We start from the raw sequence: 21,193 nt of genomic DNA on the forward strand, positions 1-21,193 counted from the left end.
ATCTTCTTGAACAGGCTCCCGTGCTGTACATTTTCAATGGCTTCAGAAAGTACAAAGTGATCACATCCGTTGGCTGTCCTTTATGTAACTTGTTTGTAACTTTCTCAAATAAGTCTAATATACCTAACAAGCATTAGACCCCCCACTGAAATCGTAGCATCTTAGCCCTATTTTATGAGGCACGTTCAAGTACTTCCCCATCTTATTGCTAATAAGAGGCTCCAAAACGTTAGCAACCCAAGGTCATGCTAACCAACGTTAGTTTATGTCTTCTGGTTATGTCCCTTCATAAGCAAGGCTGTTACATTTTCAAATCATCTGGCACTCACATCCACTCCACTGACTCCTAAGTGATCGTTAACAATGACTCAGCAACTTCCTTAGCTATCTTGTTGAGAACTCTCTGATTCAATCCGTCCAGTTATGGGGATTTACTCTCCTTCAGACGTTTTAACTGACCAGCACATTCTCTTTAGTGATGAAGTGGACCCACGCCTATTCCTCAGTCTCTCAAATTCGCTCTTTGCTACTGGAGTCTTTCACCATTAAAACTGACACAGTATGTCTGTTCAGTTGCTCTACTGTTTCCTTTTCTCCGTGACGACATCCCCAGTCTCAATTTCCAGTGGCACACTCTCATCACGCTCTCTCCTTGCTTTAATATATCTAAAACTTTTGAATTAATCTTTTCCTCTACTCACCAGCTTTTGCTCACGTATCATGTTATTCCAACTGCTTTTTTTGGATACCCTCTCTTGGTTTTGAAAGTTCCCTAATTGTGTAACTTCCTATTAATCTCTAAGATGAGGCATACAACTTCATTGGTTTTGTACTGTCCTTGACTTCTGTTGCGTGATACGATTAACTTATCCAGCCCTGAGTTTGTTTCCTCTACCTTTGGATTAATTTATCTAAAAGTGCCACAGTTGCATGCCAATTTTTTTTAGATTAGATTAGATTACTTACAGTGTGGAAACAGGCCCTTCGGCCCAACAAGTCCAAACCGATCCACCCATACCCCTACATTTACCCCTTTAACCTAACACTACGGGCAATTTAGCATGGCCAATTCACCTGACCCGCACATCTTTGCGACTGTGGGAGGAAACCGGAGCACCCGGAGGAAACCCACGCAGACACGGGGAGAATGTGCAAACTCCACACAGAGAGTCGCCTGAGGCGGGAATTGAACCCGGGTCTCTGGCGCTGTGAGGCAGCAGTGCTAACCACTGTGCCACTGTGCCGCCCACAATTCAGCTCCACTTCCAAATAACTCTGGTTATCTCCTCAATGATGTATTTGCAGATGCTTTTACTCAAAAGTCATTCTGTGACATCTGACACCTTTTCACTCTCAAACAGAATTAGACCACCTTATGGTCCCTGCCCTCTCTGGGTTCCTTTAGCTTAAATTCAAAATTCAGTACTTCGAGTCATAGAGTCAGAGAGATGTACAGCATGGAAGCAGACCCTTCTATCCAACCCATCCATGCCGACCAGATATCCCAACCCAATCGAATTTCACCTGCCAGCACCCGGCCGATATCCCTCCAAACCCTTCCTACTCATATACCCCTCCAGGTGCCTTTTAAATGTTGCAATTGTACCAGCTTCCACCACATCCTCTGGCAGCTCATTCCAAACACGTACCAATCTCTGAATGAAAAAGTTGCCCCTTAGGTCTCATGCCAAATCCAGAATTCCGTGTTTCCTAGTTTTTATACCACCAGCTGCTCCAAACACAGTCACATATTTAGTTCACAAATAAATTATCTTTAGATTGGCCAGCAAAGTGCTTTGTCCGCTGTAACTGCAAGTTGAAGTCACCGATGATTATTGCAATATTGTTTTTCATATATGCTTTTCATATCGCCTGTATTTTTATCTTCTCCACAAGCTGACTGCTGGTAGGTGGCCTGTGCATAACTCCAATCATTGTACCACTTCCTCTGCGATTCCTTAAATGTAACTGCACATATTCTAGTTTGTCTGACGCTGAATCAGTTCGTGCTCTCAATTGTGCAAGACAGAGATCTTGTAAAGAGAAAATGAGGTCTGCAGATGCTGGAGATCAGAGATGGAAATGTGTTGCTGGAGAAGCGCAGCAGGAGATGTTCCCTAGATGCTGCCTGACCTGCTGCGCTTCTCCAGCAACACATTTCCATCAGAGATCTTGCAAAGGCTAGTAAGAGTCAAGAGCGATATGATGGAAAACGAATGTTCTCGAAGAAAATGTTGAGAATACAGAGATAATTTCCCGGGAAAATGGCAAAGCAAGAGTCAATTACATTGAAGTGAACCATAAACGTAAAAAGAAGGGAGCAAGCTCATGTTGGAGAGATAAGGGGTGTGGATGTTAGGGGTAGAGATGGAGTGGTTGGTTGAGTTGCCCTAACACAGATCTGAACGAGAACGTGCAAAAGACGTAATTTCGTCTTGCTGACTGTGACATTATGGCATAATCAATTGATTCTCTACAGCGAAAGAGAGCTGCGACGCTCCTGAATTAAGTAAAGAGCACTGAGTATATTCTCTGGTGGTTGTAGTTCACTCATGGAATGGTCATTAATGGAAGATTATCGCTGATCCAATACGTTGTCTCGAGTTGAGAATGGACGTGCACAAAGGACCATTTGTATTTTTAACCTCACTGCCAGTTCTGCTTAGTTTCTTTATGGTACCAATTTTATCCCATCATGAAGGGTTGTGTTTTTTTTCGTCCCGAATTCACTCCTCACGGTAAAAATTGTCCTGCATCGGGGGATTATGTCAGCAGCCGTCATCTGTTTTTTTTTTACGAGGTTTTCAAGACAAAAACTTGGATATTGCAAAACTAATATCCCCGCGGAGCTGCTGAGGGGTATAAAATTAAGACTTTGACAATTGGACATGACAGAATCAAAGTTAAGGCGGATTATATGCAGAGGAAAGGGATAAGTCAGTTCACACTGAAAATGCATCTTCCAATTCAAACCGTGAAGAAAATATTCCACGTTGTCCTAGGCGCAATCGGTTTCCCCGGTAAGAGTCATAAACTTTCAGTCTGTTCTATTATGTCTCACCTACACTGCATCATTATTCTCTGAGTAATAATGTTACTGGAAACATCGCTTCATTTCAGATGTCCCTGACCTATTTGTATGCTTATTTTCTGTTGCTTCACCTGTTTCAAAGTCTCCAAATTTCGTGGTTTTATGCTTCATAGATCACCAGTCAGTCAAAACAGAAGAAGAAAATGATACTGAAAGGACTACGTGGAAGCATACGGTTTTTTGATTTCGTATTTCAGTTCTTGATGGGACATAAATATATTATGAATTGAGTTATTTGACAAAAAGCATTAAAAAGGACAAAAAAGACTATCTGGAGAATTTATATAAATATGTAGCTATTCGAATAATCAGATGGTCTCTACAGTATTTGTTGCCTTGAGATTTAGAATGTAGAAGTAAGGAGAGAAACCGGATCATTCAGACAGATGCAGAAGAGTGAGAAGACGCCCTAAACGGCAGAATTAATATTAGCTAAGACTACACATTCGACTCAGTTAAACGTACAAGGTGAAAGAGCATACAGCAACTTACTTGCAGCCTATTTCAAGACATCAGTGCGTGACACTGGAAAAAAGTATTGGGAATTTGAGGAAGTTTTACAAAATGGTACATTTTTGTGAACATATCAGATGAACAAGAAGCTTCAGCATGAAAACTACATTGAAGCTTGCTGAGGTTGATGCACCTGTATGCCTGCATTGTATAAATGTTGAAACTTTCCACCTGATGTTTGCATTGTGTTCATTTCAAGAAAAAGGAACTTGCTCGGTGTATTTTTTTTGTTGTTGTGGAAGGTTTGCCAGCCTTATGTGAGCACACCGCTGACTGACTCGACCGCAAAAACGAAAATGAAAAATAAAAACTGATCTATCCAGATAGTTCTGGGTCTGAGTTCCGAATTTTTAACGCATTATCATCAGCTGTATGAGAACAGCATGCCTCACAAATGATAATGCTTCAGTTTAGCACACCGCTTTAATTTAAGGACCATTAACTCTGAAGTTGTATGCCTCATTAGTTTCTGACCCCTTATCCCAGGGACTTTGTGTTCAGAGGACTATTCTTCAGGATGTATTTGTGTCGATGATGTGCACCATTTTGTACTGACTCTGAACAGATTTACATTTTTGACATGATGATGTATAATATCATTTCCTGATCAAAGACCTGGTAACCATTGTGCCATGAACGAAATTACTTGTTAAAGAATAAATTATGCGTGATTCATCATGCCGAACATTGAAGTGACAGTTTGCAGAGCATGAAACATGGTAGTTGGACGAGCTGGGTTATGATTATCTTCATGCTCCACTGTGCTCCATCTCCATTTCTGCTCTTCCAAACTTACGAACGTTTCCTGCCATTCAGGTATACCTCATGATCAACATCTGCCTTCCTCAGTTCTAATGAAATGTCCCTGGACCTGAAATTTTAACTCTCATCTCCCTCCACAGATGCAGCGTGACAGCTTGAGATTTTTCCAAAAATAACTGATTTTGGTTTTTAACTTAGAATATCCAGAAGTCTTTCAGGGTTTATTTGCCTTCTCGTAAAGCGTTCTCATTTACCTACTTCAAGTGATAGTTACGCAACTTTAGAGCAAATGACATTCTGTTTTGAATTGTTTCAGAAAACTACTTTTTATTACCTACTCTCATGAACACAAGTATTTCAAAAGATCACATGTCTAAATATGCTGTGCAAGTCCAGCTTCCAATTGCCTAAATAATTTGAAGAGATTTCCCTGGATTATACTTCGACATTCTCTTATCTGAATGATGCACCTGCAATATTTCCAAATTTGACTAATTTCTTCGTTTTGAAGATGTCATTCAAGTTGATAATGATGTTAAGAAGGCGTGCAGTGTGTTGCCTTTCATTAGCAGGGGGACTTAGTTTAAGAGTCGCGACCTTCGGCTGCAGTTCTGTAAAGCCATTTTGAGACCACATTTTGAATATTATGTTCAGTTCTCGTTGTTTCATTATAGGAAGCATGTGGAAGTTTGGATAAGGATCAGAAGAAATTTACCAGGAAGCTGCCTAGACTGGAAGAATTGTTTTGTGAAGATAGTTTTAGGGTACGAGGGATTTTCTGAATGGGGTGACACTTGATGACTTGATCAAGGTGTACATGGCGAAGAGAGGAATTGATCCAGTGGATAGCCAGACAATTTGTCACAGGGCAGAAATTGCTATCACGAGAGGGCATAAATTCAAGGTGTTTGGTGGAAAGTTTAGGCGAGCTTTCAGAAGTAGGTTCTTAACACAGAGTGTGTTTGGTGTATGGAACGCACGACCAGCAGTGGTGGTAGTGTCAGATACATTAGGGATATTTAAGCTATTGTTGGGTAAGCACATGGATGACCATGATATATCGATGTATAAGACAGTTTGATCTTAGAGTACGACAAAATGTTGGCACAGCATCGAGGTGGAATGCCCTGTACAATACTGTACTGTTCTAACTCTTATGATTTGTGCAATGTGAGATTCTTGCAGATATTAGAGACAGTTTCACCAATCTCTCCAGAATTCTTCGTACTTGAAAGCCTTGCTATTGCCATTGTTGACACAAACACTGGTCTTGTCATTGCCGAGCAGAAGTTGGCCAATATATTTGGATTTTGTTTCCATCGTGTCAGCAAACTTTTTTAAAAGTCATGATACTTCATGAGAGCCAAATCACAGGGAATGTTCAAAAAACAATGTGTAAGTAGTTCTTGAGGGAGTGTTCACAGCGAAGAGAGAGTGCACTCCTTTTCTAAGAGTATGCTCAATTTTAATAATGGGCGTAACATATACAGGATTTGCTATAAATGCACTGGGAAGTTGATGAACCACTGGCGATTTTGTTTCTTGTTCAAAGCTTACCTGTATTATTTCCTCTTTTAAACAGCTTGCTTCATATTCATGTCGCATTAGCGTTAAACCTGAAGGTACAGTATGTGTCACAGTTGTGTTCATTGAGATTATTGGTCTACTAACAATATTGTACACAGACATTTGTGGTACTAAAATGTAACCGTCAACACAAAGACTCAAGATGATGAATGTTTGTGTTTTCCAATTAGTTTTCCCTTCTCTATCGTTTTCTCTCTTCCAGTCAATTTAGTGACAATTGCAATCTTGGCCCGGGGAAAATGTGGAATCTCCACCTGCACAACTCGCTACCTTCTGGCTATTGCAACAGTAGATATTTTGGTCGTTACCTTTGAGATCATACTGAGCAAAATCAAGAACGATTACTTCCCACCATCGTTCCTGGACATCACTCCCATGTGTAGTGTTCGCTATGTATTGCGTCGTGCCATTATACACTGTTCTGTCTGGTTCACTATTGCTTTCACCTTCGATCGATATGTCACCATTTGTTGTGAGAAACTCAAAGCTAAATACTGCAATGAGAAAACTGCAACTGTGGTTTCGGCAGCTATCGGTAGTCTGCTGTGTTTAAAAAATATCCCGATCTACTTTAGGTTTGAACCTTATGAAATCATTAACAATGTACCATGGTACTGTTCAAATAGAGATGCATACAGTGATGACCCTGTGTGGCAAGGATTTAACAACTTTGAGAAGATCCTAACCCCAATACTTCCATTTGGTTTAATTTTGTTCCTCAATGCTCTGACAGTGAAACACATTATAGTCACCAATCGTTTCCCCCAGGGTCTGAAAGGTCAGAGTAAAGGAGATAAATGCAGTGATCCAGAGATGGAGAGTAGAAGGCAGTGTATGGTTTTACTATTTGCCATTTCTGGCAGCTTCATATTTATGTGGCTGTGGTATATTTTATATTACTTTGATGTTGATGAGATTTTAGATAGTGATGGTCAATATACATTTAAAGTTGTTGCATATGTGCTGCGGAATTTGAATTGCTGCACGAACGCCATTGTCTATGTGGCATCTCTTCCGAGGTTTCGAGAGAAGCTCAAGAACCCACTGGAAGCTATTTTTACATAAAACATACAACTAACTTGCTAACATTCAAATTACAGCAACACTGAAATTGCGAGAGATTGTGGATCAGGTTATACAAATGATAGCTTGGAGGACGACATAATTCCCAAGAAATGTTAACTGTTGGGAATACTTTATCTAAAATTACCAAATTGGAGAAACATCAACAGCGGCTGTTGGATACCAAGTACTGGAGAGCTCATAAAAAACAGTGACGGTGGCAGGAATGAAGTAAATAACCACCCCCGCCAAAGAACAGCACAATAGGGGTTCGATGAATACATAGAGAGACCTGGATGGATAGATATATATATAAGAAAGTTGTGGAGCCCGACGCCATTCACCTCCTTGCTCAGGCGATGAAATTCAGAGAGACCATGGCTGAACAATTGCATCGAAACCATTATGTTGCATCATCTTACTCAGTTGTTCTTTTGAAGCAATGGATACTGATCAGTTTCAGTGTTGAACTGAAATTCATTGAGAGCTGAAATTGACAAGACGCGTCATGCATACTTGACGTGAACAAGGCACCAAAACAGACCTTCGGTTGATCACATGTAAACAGGGCAGCAGAGCAGTCATTATGTCTCCTGCAGGGGCGAAAATGAAGCAGGATCAATAGTCCCTTATCCTCCTCCAGTGATTCGATTTTCAGCTCCTCGCATCTGCTCAGGGGATAAACATATTTCCTTTTATGGAAGCAACTACGGTGCAAGCTGCAAAGATTCTTCTTTATTGCAAAACTCGTTTTGCGAGTCTAATTTTACAGCCATAGTCATAGCGACATTCATCACGGAAACAGACCCTTTTGTCCAATTCGTCCATGCCGACCTGCTATTCAAATGCAATCTCGTCCCACTTGCCAGCACCTGGTCGATATCCCACTAAACACTTCCTATTGATATACCCATCCAAGTGCATTTTTTCTTGAGATCTGTCCCAAACGTATTTTCCTAGTCCACAAACAGATGGAACACCCACATTAGTATTGTAATCGCGCATTTTCCCCATGCATTTCCTTTCCCCTAATTCATTTTCTTCCCTACATTCTCACTGCTGCCAGGAGGCCTGTGCAGAAATCCCATCACGGTCTTTTCTCGTTTTCAGTTGCTGGACTGATCCCACACGGACTCTATACCTTTTCACTCTACATCGCGTCTTGCTATTGACTTAATTCCATTTCTTACATGACATGCCGTCCCCTCTGACTGTCTTGTTAATATTGACATGTATCCATTGATATTTAATCCCCAGTTTGATTCCCCTGCTGCCACATCTCTTTGATACCCGCAACATCATACTTGCCGACTTCAATATGTGCTACCAACTAATTTACTGGTTTATAAGTGAAAACTCTAATATTTCTTCTTATCTCCTTGGATCCTGCGTATTTTCATACTGTCTACCTCCGGTTGTTTGTTCCGGGAACTTTAACACCCTTTCTTCAGCTCTCCCCCTTTAACTCTTGCCAATCAGGTTAATTCTTTCCCATCGTGTGGTTTTTCCATCCCATCGCTTCACACTAAAACCCCACGACCTGACTTGGGTGGACGAAGTGAGACAGTTGTTTCTTGAACAGAGGAAAACAGAAACAGCCGCAAGCTCAGAACAAGGCCTGACAAACACGCACACATGGATTGAGGGCAACTTTCTCATTCCATGATGAACGCCGTAAATCGGTTCAGGATTAATCATTTACAGCCAATTCACACTTGTGCCGAAGATAAACGTTGCCGGTTTCAACATTACTTCGTCACTCAGGTCCGTTCCTGTGTTAGCCTTACAACTTCAGCCATTCTCGTGCTGTGCCGAGACTCGATTATTACAATGCACTTCTCCTTGTCTGCACTCATTCCATATTTTATGAAGGTTAGCGAAGTCAGTAAAAGTTGTCAGTTGTCAGCTGCCTGTTCATGGGATTACACAGTTCCCAACTCGTAACGTTAACTCTTTACTTGTTGGAAACACCCAGGCTTCTGTTTCTCATTAAACTGAATTAAATATGTTAATCTTTGCTTTTTTTTAATCAATTTTCCAGGGCTCCTTCCTACACAGCTGTACTATCGGCTTTTCTGCTACAACTCCAGTTGTACTTTTCATATAGTCTGCCTGCTTTGGCTCTTGCTATTTCTGTCATATACTTGAACCCTTTAAGAACTTCCATTTCGACAAAGTGATTCAGACTCCCATTAATAAAACAAAATAAATCAATCAGATAAATCAAAATTCTCTCAGCACGTCCGTTATTTAAATCTCTCTGCAGCAGTTTACATCTTTAAAAAACGCATTTATCGACCATCCTCATATATCTGTAACACACTCCAGTATTGTTCATGCCTCATCATATATCGACCATCCTCCAGCTGCTACAATCTTGTCGATTTCCTTAAACTCCCAAAACCCTTCCTGTAATTTCAATCTCTGTGCTATCCTCCAGACTCGCCAATTTCCCAGAGGTGTAGGAACACCTATGTTTCTGAAGCACACGGAATCGTTCGAACCACCTTTCGTCAGTAGCCACCAACAACCTCATGTCTCTGTTACTTGTTAAAGCTGATCCAGTCTCCGCGTGTCTGCAAATGACTTCAGTACCATAATGCAATGTCCTCCCTCAATTTACAAAGACAGTTATAATTTTCCCACGATATGTTTTCTCCTTAGTCTCCTTGTAATGTCACTCACTCGACAGGTTCATCATCCCTAGAATCCTTCCCAATATTTATATCATCCTCAAGCCATTACTGCTACATTCATGTTTGAATCCTTTGTGAGAACCCCCCGTTTCTCTCTGTCAATATCAAATTCTCACAGCCCTCTCAGACTGTGAGTTAACTTCTAACCTCTCGTGCTGTCAGAGAGTCATCGAACCATACTGCAAGGAAAGAAACCCTTCGGTCAAAACAGTCCACGCCAAAAATATTCCCAAACTAAACAAGAACCATCTGCCTCCACCTGACCGATATCGCTCCCAAACTTTTTCTAAGTATCCATCCAAATGTCTTTAAAACTTTGTAATTGGCCCTGCGTCGGCCATTTCCTCAGGAGGTCATTTGACACGCGGACCACCTGCGTAATAAGAAATTGACTACTAAGTCTTATTCAAATCTGTCTCCTCTCACCTTGACAAATGTTATCCCGAAACTTGAAATTGGCCATCTTCTGGAAAAGGCAAGTAGCAAGAAGTTTGCCTTTAACTATCATAAACGGTCTAATCTCTTGTATCCTCCTTCTTTCAATAGAATATTCAATGTACTTTTTAAAATTTACACATCTTCCTCTATAACTGAAACATCTCCTAGCTGTTCCATCACTCCCTATCTCTTTTCACGCAATCTCTTCAGCATCATCGAACAGCCAAATTATGCCCATATCTGTAACTCGTTCTAAATCATTAAATCGGTTTTTCTGCATGTTTCTTCAATCCCTCTAACTCCATAAAGTGCTTCCATAACTTGCAACAGCCCCATCATGCTCCAGGAGACTTTCATGGTCCTTTTGCTGGAGTGTTCCCAGCTCTGTCTCCAGACTCCCAAACGCGTCTTATCTCTGAATATGCAATGCTGTATTTTTCAATGAATACTCCAGTCTGAACAGCATGCATTATTCCTGGAAAATTGTCCAGTGTTTGTAACAATCCCTTAATTGTGATTACCTGATCCAGCTCCTCTAACATGCCATGTCAGCGCAATGTACTGTAATTATATAGCACTCTGTAAATCTCTAACTTTTGCCAGTGCCTATGGACACGCTTATATCTGCATCTGTCTATCCAGAAACACGCCATATCTCTTAAAACTCCTTCTAATATATTGGCAGGTGCCATCACAGTTACTTTCATTAGCTGTTTTGTTTCTCCCTGCACTGGCTCAGAGGGCGATAGTCATAGGATTTCTATTGTACTGTGAGTAGAATAGCGGTTCTGTGGCCGAAAACGAGACTCCCGGATGGTATGTTGCCTCCCAAGTGCTCTAGTCAGGGATGTCACCGATCGACTGCACAGCATTCTGAAAGGGAAGGGGTGGGAGAAGAGTCAGTTGTCGTGGTGCATATAGGCATAATGATATAAGTTTAAAAAAGGTGTCCTGAAGGCAGAATTCAGTGAGCTAGGAGAGACGTTAAAGACGAGGACATCAAAGGCAGTGATCTCAGGAGATCTACCAGTGTCACGTTCTAGCCAGAGTAGAAAGGAAAGAATCTGCAGGTTGAACACTTGGTTGAGGGCTGGTGCTTGGGGGAGGGGCGGGGGGGGGTTCAGGTTTGTTGCTCTTTGAGACGTGAACTGGGGAAAGTGGGGCGATTACAAATTGAATAGTCGACATCTGAACCAATCTGGAACTACTCTCCTTGAGGGATTTTGTGCTACTGCTGTTGGGGAGGGTTTCAACTGATGTGGCAGGGCACGGGGAACCAGAAGAAAAACTCGTGTAGTGTGTGAGGTGGAAACGAAACAATGTAAGGAACAGAATCTCAAAGTTAGCATTGCAAAGGCAAAGAGTAGTTAGAGAGCAGATAAACGCAAATGAACTGAAATGCAAGTGCGTGAATGCAAGGAGGATATGGTCTAGGCAGACAAACGTAGAGGTCAGATTGGTGACTGGGAGCATGAAAGTATTACGATCTGAGACTTTTTTGAGGGAAGGGCATGATTGACGACTGAATGTTCGAGGATATAGGTACTTCAGACGTGGCACAGAGGGAAGAAAAAGGAGAGAGGAGTTGCATTGCTGGTCAAGGATAACAAAGGAAGACACTGGAGAGGATTTGAGCAGTGAGGCATTATGGATCGACCTGAGAAATGAGAAAGGCATAGTCACATGTTTGGGGCTTTAATACAGGTCGCCCAACAATGAAGTGATGTCGAATAACAGTTAATTGAACAGATTATGGACAGATGTAGAACCAATAGGGTGTGGTGACCGTAGATTTATTTTTCCAGCATTGACGTGTATACAATTAATGTCAGAAGTCTGGATAGTTCAGTACTTTACAGGAGCATTCAGGAATATTTTCTAGAGCAACATGTCAATAATCCAACAAGGGGAGGGGCCATTTTGAAACTGGCGTTGCTGAATGACCAAGGTGGTCCAACCTGTAGTAGTGTATTTCTAGCGTAATAGTGACTACTAATCTGTAAGTTATAGAATATTTGTAGACAAAGGTGCGACTAGTCATACAGCAAGAATACTAATCTGGGCCAATGACAATTTTATCAAAACTCGGCAGGAGCTGGGAAATGTGGATTGGGGGCAGCTATTTGAATGGAATTCCACATTTGATACGTGGGGGTCGTTCAACGATAGGTTAAACATCGTGCAGGAGAGGCATGCCCCTTTGTAAACAAGGGACAGGAAAGTCAAGATTTGTGAACCATTGACAACACGAGAAATTGTGCTACTAACCGGGGGAACAATGAAGTGGTACACAAGGTCCGGGCAGCCATGAACAGAACAGGCTTTGGAGGAATATAGCGAGAGTAGGAGCAATCTTAAGCGAGTATTCAAGCGGTTTTAAAAGGGTCATGAGAAAACTTTAGCGAGCAGAATTAAGGAGAATCCAAGGCATTTTATTAATATATAAGAGCCAAGAGGGTAACTAGAGAAAGGGTTGGTCCACTAAAGGAGACGGAAGGAAAGTTGTGTGTCGAACCTGAGAAAATTTTTGAGATTCTCAATGATTACTTTGTATCAGTGTTCATTGACGAGAGGGACATGATGAATGTTGTGATTAGGCGCTCAGTGGTTAGCAATGCAGCCTCAAACCACCAGGATCCCAGGTTCCGTTCCAGGCTCGACCGACTGTCTGTGTAGAGTTTGTGTGTTCGCCCCGTGTCTGCTTGGGTTTCTTCCGTGTGCTTCGGTTTCCTCCCACAGTCCAAAGATGTGCATGCCAGGTGAATTAGCCATGCTACATTGCCCATAGTGTTAGGTGCATTAGTCAGAGGGAAATGAGTCTGTTTGGGTTACTCTTAGGTGGATCAGTGTGGGCGTTTTGGGCCAAAGGGCCTGTTTCCACACTGTTGGGAACCTTATCTGGAGATGGAAGTCTGTTTACTCTGGATCACGTTGACATAAGGAGGGAGGATGTGTTTGGTAGGCTGAAGGATATTAAGATGAACAAATCCCCAGGATAGAATGGGATATGTCCCAGGTTGGTGAGGGAGGAGAAAGAGGAAATAGCTGGGACCCTGTCGATTATCTTTGTAGCATTCCTAAGCAACGGTGACGTCCCGGAGGATAGAGAGTTGCTCATGTTGATGCTCTGTTCAAGCAGTGTTGTACAGATATTCCAGGTAACAACAAACCAGTGGTGGGGAAAGTTGCTGGAGAAGGTACTGAGGGCTAGGATATAATTATATTTGAATGACATTGCCAACATCGTTTTGTGCGGTGGAGGTCGTTCCTCACCAACCTTCAAAAGATTACAAGGTCAAGACACCGACTGACATATCTTCAAACCTTCCTCCACTGCCATGAAAGTGATGGATTGAATCACTGCCGCCAACAATAGTTTCCACGTTCAATGAACCCCTGGAAACTTTAAGAGAGTTAATAGAAGATTCTCTAACAGATTGAATTGACGAACTACCAACTGACAACATGCATATGCCACGTATTCCCGACATGCTGGAAATTACACTATTTCCATATATTCTCCTGACAGACAGGCAGATGGAACATAAGGAAGGCACTATGAAGCACACCTCAGATGATTACCTATCACATGGAAACGTGACACTACAAAATTATAGTGCGAACTATGGTAGAAAAGAGAAACCCAGATTGTCAAATGGTAATTCTAGGTGACCCAATCAGACGGATGACCAGACACTAGCATGGGCAACCTCAGGATTCAATATGGCTACGCCTCCAGAGACAGATGATTCCAAAAACACTGATGACTGTGTGCGGTGCCCATTTGACACGTGCACGCTTTCACTGCTCGAAATGATGAAATAATGTCTGCAAGACACCCAAGGCAAAGTACGACTGTTTCTGATGGTCCAAATTCTAAATCTTATTTCTGTCAATGCAGGTCGAATTAACCGGGTTACACTTGTTTGGTTGCACACTTACTTTCATTTAGATTTAAATCATTGATCTGTTGCGATTGTCTTTCATTCTCACTTGCCTTTTATGTGTTTATCATGCTAACCATCTCGCCTTAGTTCTCTGGGCAATGTATCTTCATCTTCGCGTGTTGCTAAATCATGGGACACCATGACCACCTCATTTCTGTCTTTCCTGGCCACACCATGGTAACATTGCTTCAAACACATGAACCTTTAACATTGAAACGCGAGGTTAGAGACTAGCAGGCCTCTGAAGCCAACTGAATATTCCATATGGTGTATGCATTCCTTCCTTCCTTAAAAAAAAAGTGTTTTATGAAAAGAAGTGGGTGAGGGTTAGGGCATATGCACTATCGGCATTGCATTAGCTCAGAACTGTTCAACTACTAAACAATTTTTTTATAGTTGCCCTTTCGAAGGACGAACAAATCAAACGGAATGCAATCGAAACCTACCTCATTGGGATCACAATCGTCATCGGGAACAATACCCATGAGACACGAAACGGACCAGGCCTCACTCAAAGTTACAGTCTCTCCCAACTCATTGATATATTGCAAATATTTGACGAAGCCTCGTGAATGTGTTTTGCCTGTAGCTATAAAATGCTCTGTAATGTTGATTGATTTTTTAATAGATTTTTTCTTGTATTATTGAATAAACAATGCTAGTAATATTTCCCCATTTTTCGTTACTTTTTAAAAAAATTGGTATTCGTCTATTTCTCCAATTTCTAAAATATTCCCTGATTTTACAATGTTAGTTCAAGTTTTGTTACGAAATTTTCATTATTTTTGTTTCTGTCTTGTGGTTGAACAATGTTCTTTTCTGATTTTTTTGTATTCGTTGATCAATATCCTCGTTTTCTGGCATTGTTTAGGATATTTGTTTCTTTATTTTCATTTTTCGTTATTAATTATTTTGCATTTGCTCATTCTCTTTATTTATTTTGTTTACAATGTTGCATTGAAACTCATAGTGTATCTCTAACAGTGTAGTGTTTCAAGTATATAAGGTATTATGCCTCATTTGAGCTTAATGATCGCGTACTCACCGCACAAGAGATTGGTCTTTTCTCATGTGATCAATCACACTTTGCATTCAGGATCAAGAGGAGCGACTGTGGCTGGACACACTGCTCAAAATGATAAATTTCTGATGAATTTTAAAAAGTGGGCAAGAATTAAACTGTGATGCGGTATGAAGTCAACCTTGACAAAACTGATTTTGTCAATCCACATGCTCAAGGATCCAGACAGGTTACGAGGGTTAAAAGGGAGGGCAGCGTCAGGTGCTATATCCTGCTTTGAGGTTTCATTGTTAGTCACTGTCGGGCTCTCGACACAAACATGAGTTTTGGTGCCATGGTTTCAGCCACAGAGAACCTCAGGCTTCTTCACAGAAACAATTCCCAGGCAGCAGCCGCAACACTTGGTTCAGTTTTATATTTTTTTGTTTTATTTAAAAAAAAATATCGCTTCACTGTATGTTTGTCTTTTTTTGGTTTGAATGGGGCTGAATCAAAGACTAACGTGTTGAATCATTGCTGTGTTCACTGAGGAGTATTGACAGATACTCCTATTTGTTGGATTTTAATCTCCTCACTTTCCCCAACATCATTTTCGCGCTGTTACTGATTTCCTTCAGTTCCTCCCTCTCGCGTGTTACTCAATATTTTAGGAATATTATTTATTGCAACCTTTGTGATGAAACCACCAAAATATATAATTAATTGTTGAGCCCTCTCCTTATTTCACGTTATAACTTGCCCTGTTTGACTGGAAGGGATTTGTTTCTGTTATTTTTCCCCCATCATACACGTTTAGGAGTTGTAATAATTATTTTGTGTGTTCCCCTTAAGCAGCCCTTAAAATTCATCTTTTATCGCTCTTAAATCAATCACTTAGTCCTCTTTTCTTGAAATCTGAACTACTCCCAGTTTTCATGTCTGCTGCTCTATTTAGCCAATAAATACGCCACGTTCTGGGATCCACTTCTAACCTTAATATCCCTTTTTAGCATTAGCAGGGTCACCTTTCCTGTTTTATTTTGTGCCGGACAGGAACGAAAAATGGACAGAGTTCCTCAAAATACTGTTGAAATGTTTGTTAATACCGGAAGTGATCTTCCCCAAATTATTATAGCTTGCTTGTGTCTCATGCCATTGAAAGCTTGTCCATTTAGGTTTTTACCACACACCCCCAGTCTCAGAATCAAATCTATCATTCTCCATTCTTTAGAGTTCTTCAATCTGCCCCAAGAGGCCCCACACAGTTATAGAAAATAGAACATAGAAAAATACAGCGCAGTACAGGCCCTTTGGCCCTCGATGTTGCGCCGATCCAAGCCCACCTAACCTACACTAGCCCACTATCCTCCATATGCCTATCCAATGCCCGTTTAAATGCCCATAAAGAGGGAGAGTCCACCACTGCTACTGGCAGGGCATTCATTGAACTCACGACTCGATGAGTAAAGAATCTACCCGGAACATCTGTCCTATACCTATCACCCCTTAATTTAAAGCTATGCCCCCTCTAATAGCTGACTCCATACGTGGAAAAAGGTTCTCATGGTCAACCCTATCTAAACCCCAAATCATCTTGTCCACTCTATCGAGGCACCCCTAAACCTTCTTTTCTCCAATGAAAACAGCCCCAGGTCCCTCAGCCTTTCCTCATACGATCTTCCTACCATACCAGGTAACATCCTGGCAAACCTCCTCCGCACCCGTTCCAGTGCCTCCACATCCTTCCTATAGTATGGCGACCAAAACTGCACACAATACTCCAGATGCGGCCGCACCAGAGTATTATACAGCTACAACATGACCTCAGGACTCCGGAACTCAATTCCTCTAGCAATAAAAGCCAGTACGCAATATGCCTTCTTCACCGCACTATTTACCTGGGTGGCAACTTTCAGAGATCTGTGTACATGGACACTAAGATCCCTCTGCTCATCCACACTACCAAGTATCCGACCATTAGCCCAGTACCCCATCTTTTTGTTACTCTTACCAAAGTGAATCACCTCACACTTACCTACATTGAACTCCATTTGCCACCTTTCTGCCCAAACATACTGTGGACAAACGATCATGTAACATCTGATGGCTGATATTTCAGCTACTATTGCAGTATAAAGAGAAACTGTATACTGTACAATATTCACTAATGTCCTTCAGGGAGAAAAACTGTCATCCTTATCTCGTCATAGAGTCATATACAGCATGGAAACAGACCCTTCGGTCCAACCCGTCCATGCCGACCAGATATCCCAACCCAATCTCGTCCCACCTGCCAGCACCCGGCCCATATCCCTCCAAACCCTTCCTATTCATATACCCATCTGGCCTACATGTGACTCCAGACCCACAGCAATGTGATTGAATCTTAACTGCTCTCTGGGCAATTAGGGACAAGCAATAATTGCTGGCCTAACCATGAATGACTAAAAAAGTACTTTGAGTGTTGCAGTGGAAACTCAGATTGTTTTCATTCAGCCACAGTTTGCTATGATGCAAGCCTAGACTGTTACCAACAGAGCTGACAACGAGGACATAAAAATCAAGGCCAATGGCTCTGCAATCTCCTCCCTTGCTTCCCAGAGAATCCTAGAATAAATGCCATCAGGCCCAGGGGACTTATCTATTTTCACCGTTTCCAGAATTTCCAACACCTCTTCCCTACATACTTCAAAGCCGTCCATTCTAATTAATTGTGACTCAGTATTCACATCGGCAACAATGTCCTGTTCCTCATTGAATACTGACGAAAAGTATTCATTCAGTGTCTCCCCAATCTCTTCAGCCTCCACACGCAACTTCCCACTACTATCCTTGACTGGACCTATTCCTACCCTCGTATTTCTTTTATTCATGTTAGCTTGCCAGAAATCCCTTCTGATGGCCCAACAGGAATTTTGAATGTAAAGTTGCTGTAGTCCAAGAAAATCATGGGACTGATCTCTGACTGATACAGAGAGAGTGAGAGAGGACTTGTAGTGCTTTACCTTGACGGTCAGCTTTCTTCCGGTGATGGTCAAGGTTTAAGAAGGTGGGACCTTCACGGTGACCTCAGCCAGTACAGGGATTGAGCATATGCTATTGATGTCTTTCTGCTTCTCAATCCAGCCGTCCACCCGAATAATCTAACCGCTCCCAGCCATTACACAGTACGTTGTTGATGACGGCCTTCCCCCATTTGGGTCCTTCATGTATCGATCGTAAAACCATCCCATCGACACTCTAAGAATGTTTCCTGTATGATATTCACACTGATTTTACTTGCTCTATCTATGTGCAGATTGATGATCCCCACGCTGCAAGGGCAGAATGAGGCCGTTCCGCCCATTTAGTCTGTTTCACCATGTGATCGTGACAGAAGTATTTCTCAACCCCATTCTCCTGCTTCCTTTCGTAATCATTGATGCCCTCCCCAAATCAGAAACTTCTCTGCCACTGTCATAAACGTATCCACTGACTTGGTGTCCACAGCCCTCTTGTTTTGAAGGTGTACAGGTACAATACATTAAAGAGAGCTGAAGAGCTCGTGCAACTGACGGATACAGCAAAAAAGTGTCCTGAACAAGGTAATAACATAACATTTGATATAACAATATCGGCTTAAATTAAAGTCCAACATATGTCGTAATATTGTGGTTAGGGAATAGATGAAAAATGAAGGCACTTCTTCATTGCGATGCTTTCATTTTCTTCTGACGAGGGAGAGGTGTTAATAAGGTGCAGAGATATTGCACCTTTTGGAGAGTTGAAAAACTAGCAGAACGATCTCACACTCCCCAAAGTGTTTTGAACAAGCTAACAATGTATCTTTTTGTCGAGCTACTAGCAATAGCTCGGTTGCTGTGAGACAAAAACAAATTGAAACTTGCCCAAACATTTTATAAACTTCCCCAAGACACCAAACTCTAATGAACTTTGAATTTAGTATTTTGAAGACATTAAAACCAATGAAACGGTCCGACGTCTTGTGATATAAAAAAAGACATTTTTGACCAGTTGAGGGAGAACTGACAAGCCAGCAACAAGTAGAGACTGCCAGCAGGACAGCTCTCTGAGAGGTGCCTGTCTATTAGCTTGGGCAGCAGAACGTCGAGGCCTACCTGGTGTGAGAGAAAACAGAGGAAATCGACAGAGGAAACTCGGCAAAGCTGCCTGGTTTGGAAACGTGATTGTTTTTCTATAAATGGCAATCCGATTTTTTTTAATCGAACTAGTATTGTAGAATGGGAGGTAAAAGATTGTACGAAGAGAAAGAATATGTAAATAATTCTTCATTAATACTCTCTGTTAAACTTAAAGAATAAAGTTGTTAATTTTTGTTTAACATCGTGATAGTTCTTTGCCTCTCGAATCTTAACAGATTGCTGCACGGGGTGTATCTTTTCTGTGTTGCGTGTTTAAATTAGCAAATGGAGTTACACCATGTTGTAACATTTTGCGGCTCATCGCCAGGGTTTGCACAGTTTGAGACTTAGTTTCGTGATTTGGACAGTTTCAGACAGATCCATTCTGAGATTTGGACAAATTTGAATCGATTTGGGGTACGAAAAAGCTCAGAAGATTTTAACACTTGCAGATTAGTGTCTGAGATTTTCAAGTAAAACGTCACAAAACAATGTGTTTAATTTCGGTGACTTGTGGTTGGTTAAATTCGAAGAAGAGAAACGGCTCTGAAAATTGTGGAAGACTTTCCTGGATTTGAGGATGATGCTCAAATTTGGCAAGCAAGTATAGAGGGAGAGAAAAAGACCATATTTTAGAATAAGCAAATAAGTTGGGTTTGCGTTAAACCAAGGACAAACGTAAACCTGAAATTATAATGGAGTTATAGAGACACAGAGTCATAAAGAAGAACAAGCACGGGAACAGACACTTCGGTCCAACTCGTCCATGCTGACCAGATATCACACCCAAACTAGTCCCACCTGCCAGCACCTGACATGTAAACCTCCAAACCTTTCCTGTTCATATACTCGTCCAGATGCTTTTTAAATGTTGCAATTGTACTGGCCTCCACTACTCCCTCTGACAATTCAGTCCATACACCAACTACTCTCTGAGTGAAAAGTTGCCACTTTAGTCATTTTTATGTCTTTCCACTTTCACCCTAAACCTACGCTTTCTAGTTCTGGCCTCCACCACCCCAGAGAAAGGGCTTTGTCCATTTTTCCTATCCATGCCCCTCGTGTTTTTATAATCATCGATGAAGTCACCCCTCAGCCTCCGACGCTCCAGTGAAAACAGCCCTAGCCTATTCAACCTTTCCCGATTGATGAAATCCTCCAACCTTGGCAACATTCTTAAAAATCTTTTCTGATCCGTTTTAAGTTTGACAACATCTTTCCAATAGGAGAGAGACCAGAATTGCACACAATATTCCAAAAAGTAGCCTAACCAATGTCCTATACAGCCTAAACATGACCGTCCAAATCCTGTACTCAATATTCTGACAAATAATGGAAAGCATACCAAATGCCTTCTTCACTATCCTTCAAAATTCAAGGAGCTGTGAACCTGAACTTCAAAGTCTCTTTGTTCAGCAACACGCCCTAGGACCTCACCATTAAGACTATAATTTCTGCTATGGTTTGATTTCCCAAAATGAAGCAACTCACATTTATCTAGATTAAACTCTATCTGCCATTTCTCAACCCGTTGCCCCATCAGAGCAAGAGCCCTTTGTAATCTAAGGTGAACTTCTCCGCTGTCCACTACACCTCCAAGTTTGGTATCATCAGCAAACTTATGATATATACTGTTTATGCTCACATCCATATCATTTATATAAATGATGAAAAGTAGTGGACCCTGCACCAATCCATGTGGCACGTCACAGGTCACAGGCCTCAAGTCTGAAAAGCAACCCTCTGTCTTCTAGCTTTGAGCCAGTTCTGTATCCAAACGGCGAGTTCTCCCTGTATTCCTTGAGCTCTAACCTTGCTCACCAGTCTCCCATGGGGAACCTTGTCCAACGCCTTACTGAAGTCCACATAGGTCACATCTACCGCTCTGCCCTTATCAATCCTCTTTGTTACTCTTCAAAAAGCTCAGTCAAGTTTGTGTGACATGATTTCCCACG

At 41.6% G+C, this 21,193-nt stretch overlaps 1 protein-coding gene across 1 annotated transcript; it reads left to right on the forward strand.

Annotated features, from left to right (window-relative positions):
• The first annotated feature begins 5,183 nt into the window (after positions 1–5,183).
• On the forward strand, positions 5,184–7,018 carry LOC122552349 (probable G-protein coupled receptor 139). The gene is made up of 2 exons (XM_043695099.1): positions 5,184–5,304; positions 6,156–7,018. Exons 1-2 carry the CDS (start codon positions 5,184–5,186, stop codon positions 7,016–7,018), a joined length of 984 nt encoding a protein of 327 aa, XP_043551034.1.
• Positions 7,019–21,193: the final 14,175 nt, after the last annotated feature.

This window comes from Chiloscyllium plagiosum, chromosome 8 (genome assembly GCF_004010195.1).
Source record: "Chiloscyllium plagiosum isolate BGI_BamShark_2017 chromosome 8, ASM401019v2, whole genome shotgun sequence".
NCBI lineage: Eukaryota > Metazoa > Chordata > Chondrichthyes > Orectolobiformes > Hemiscylliidae > Chiloscyllium > Chiloscyllium plagiosum.

Excerpts from the sequence above, each read along its gene's own strand:
- LOC122552349 (XM_043695099.1), top strand. The coding sequence starts at position 5,184 with ATGGCGAAGAGAGGAATTGATCCAGTGGATAGCCAGACAATTTGTCAC. Across the intron at positions 5,305-6,155 it reads GTTTAGGCGAGCTTTCAGAA|TCAATTTAGTGACAATTGCA; the intron begins GTAGGTTCTTAA and ends TCTCTCTTCCAG.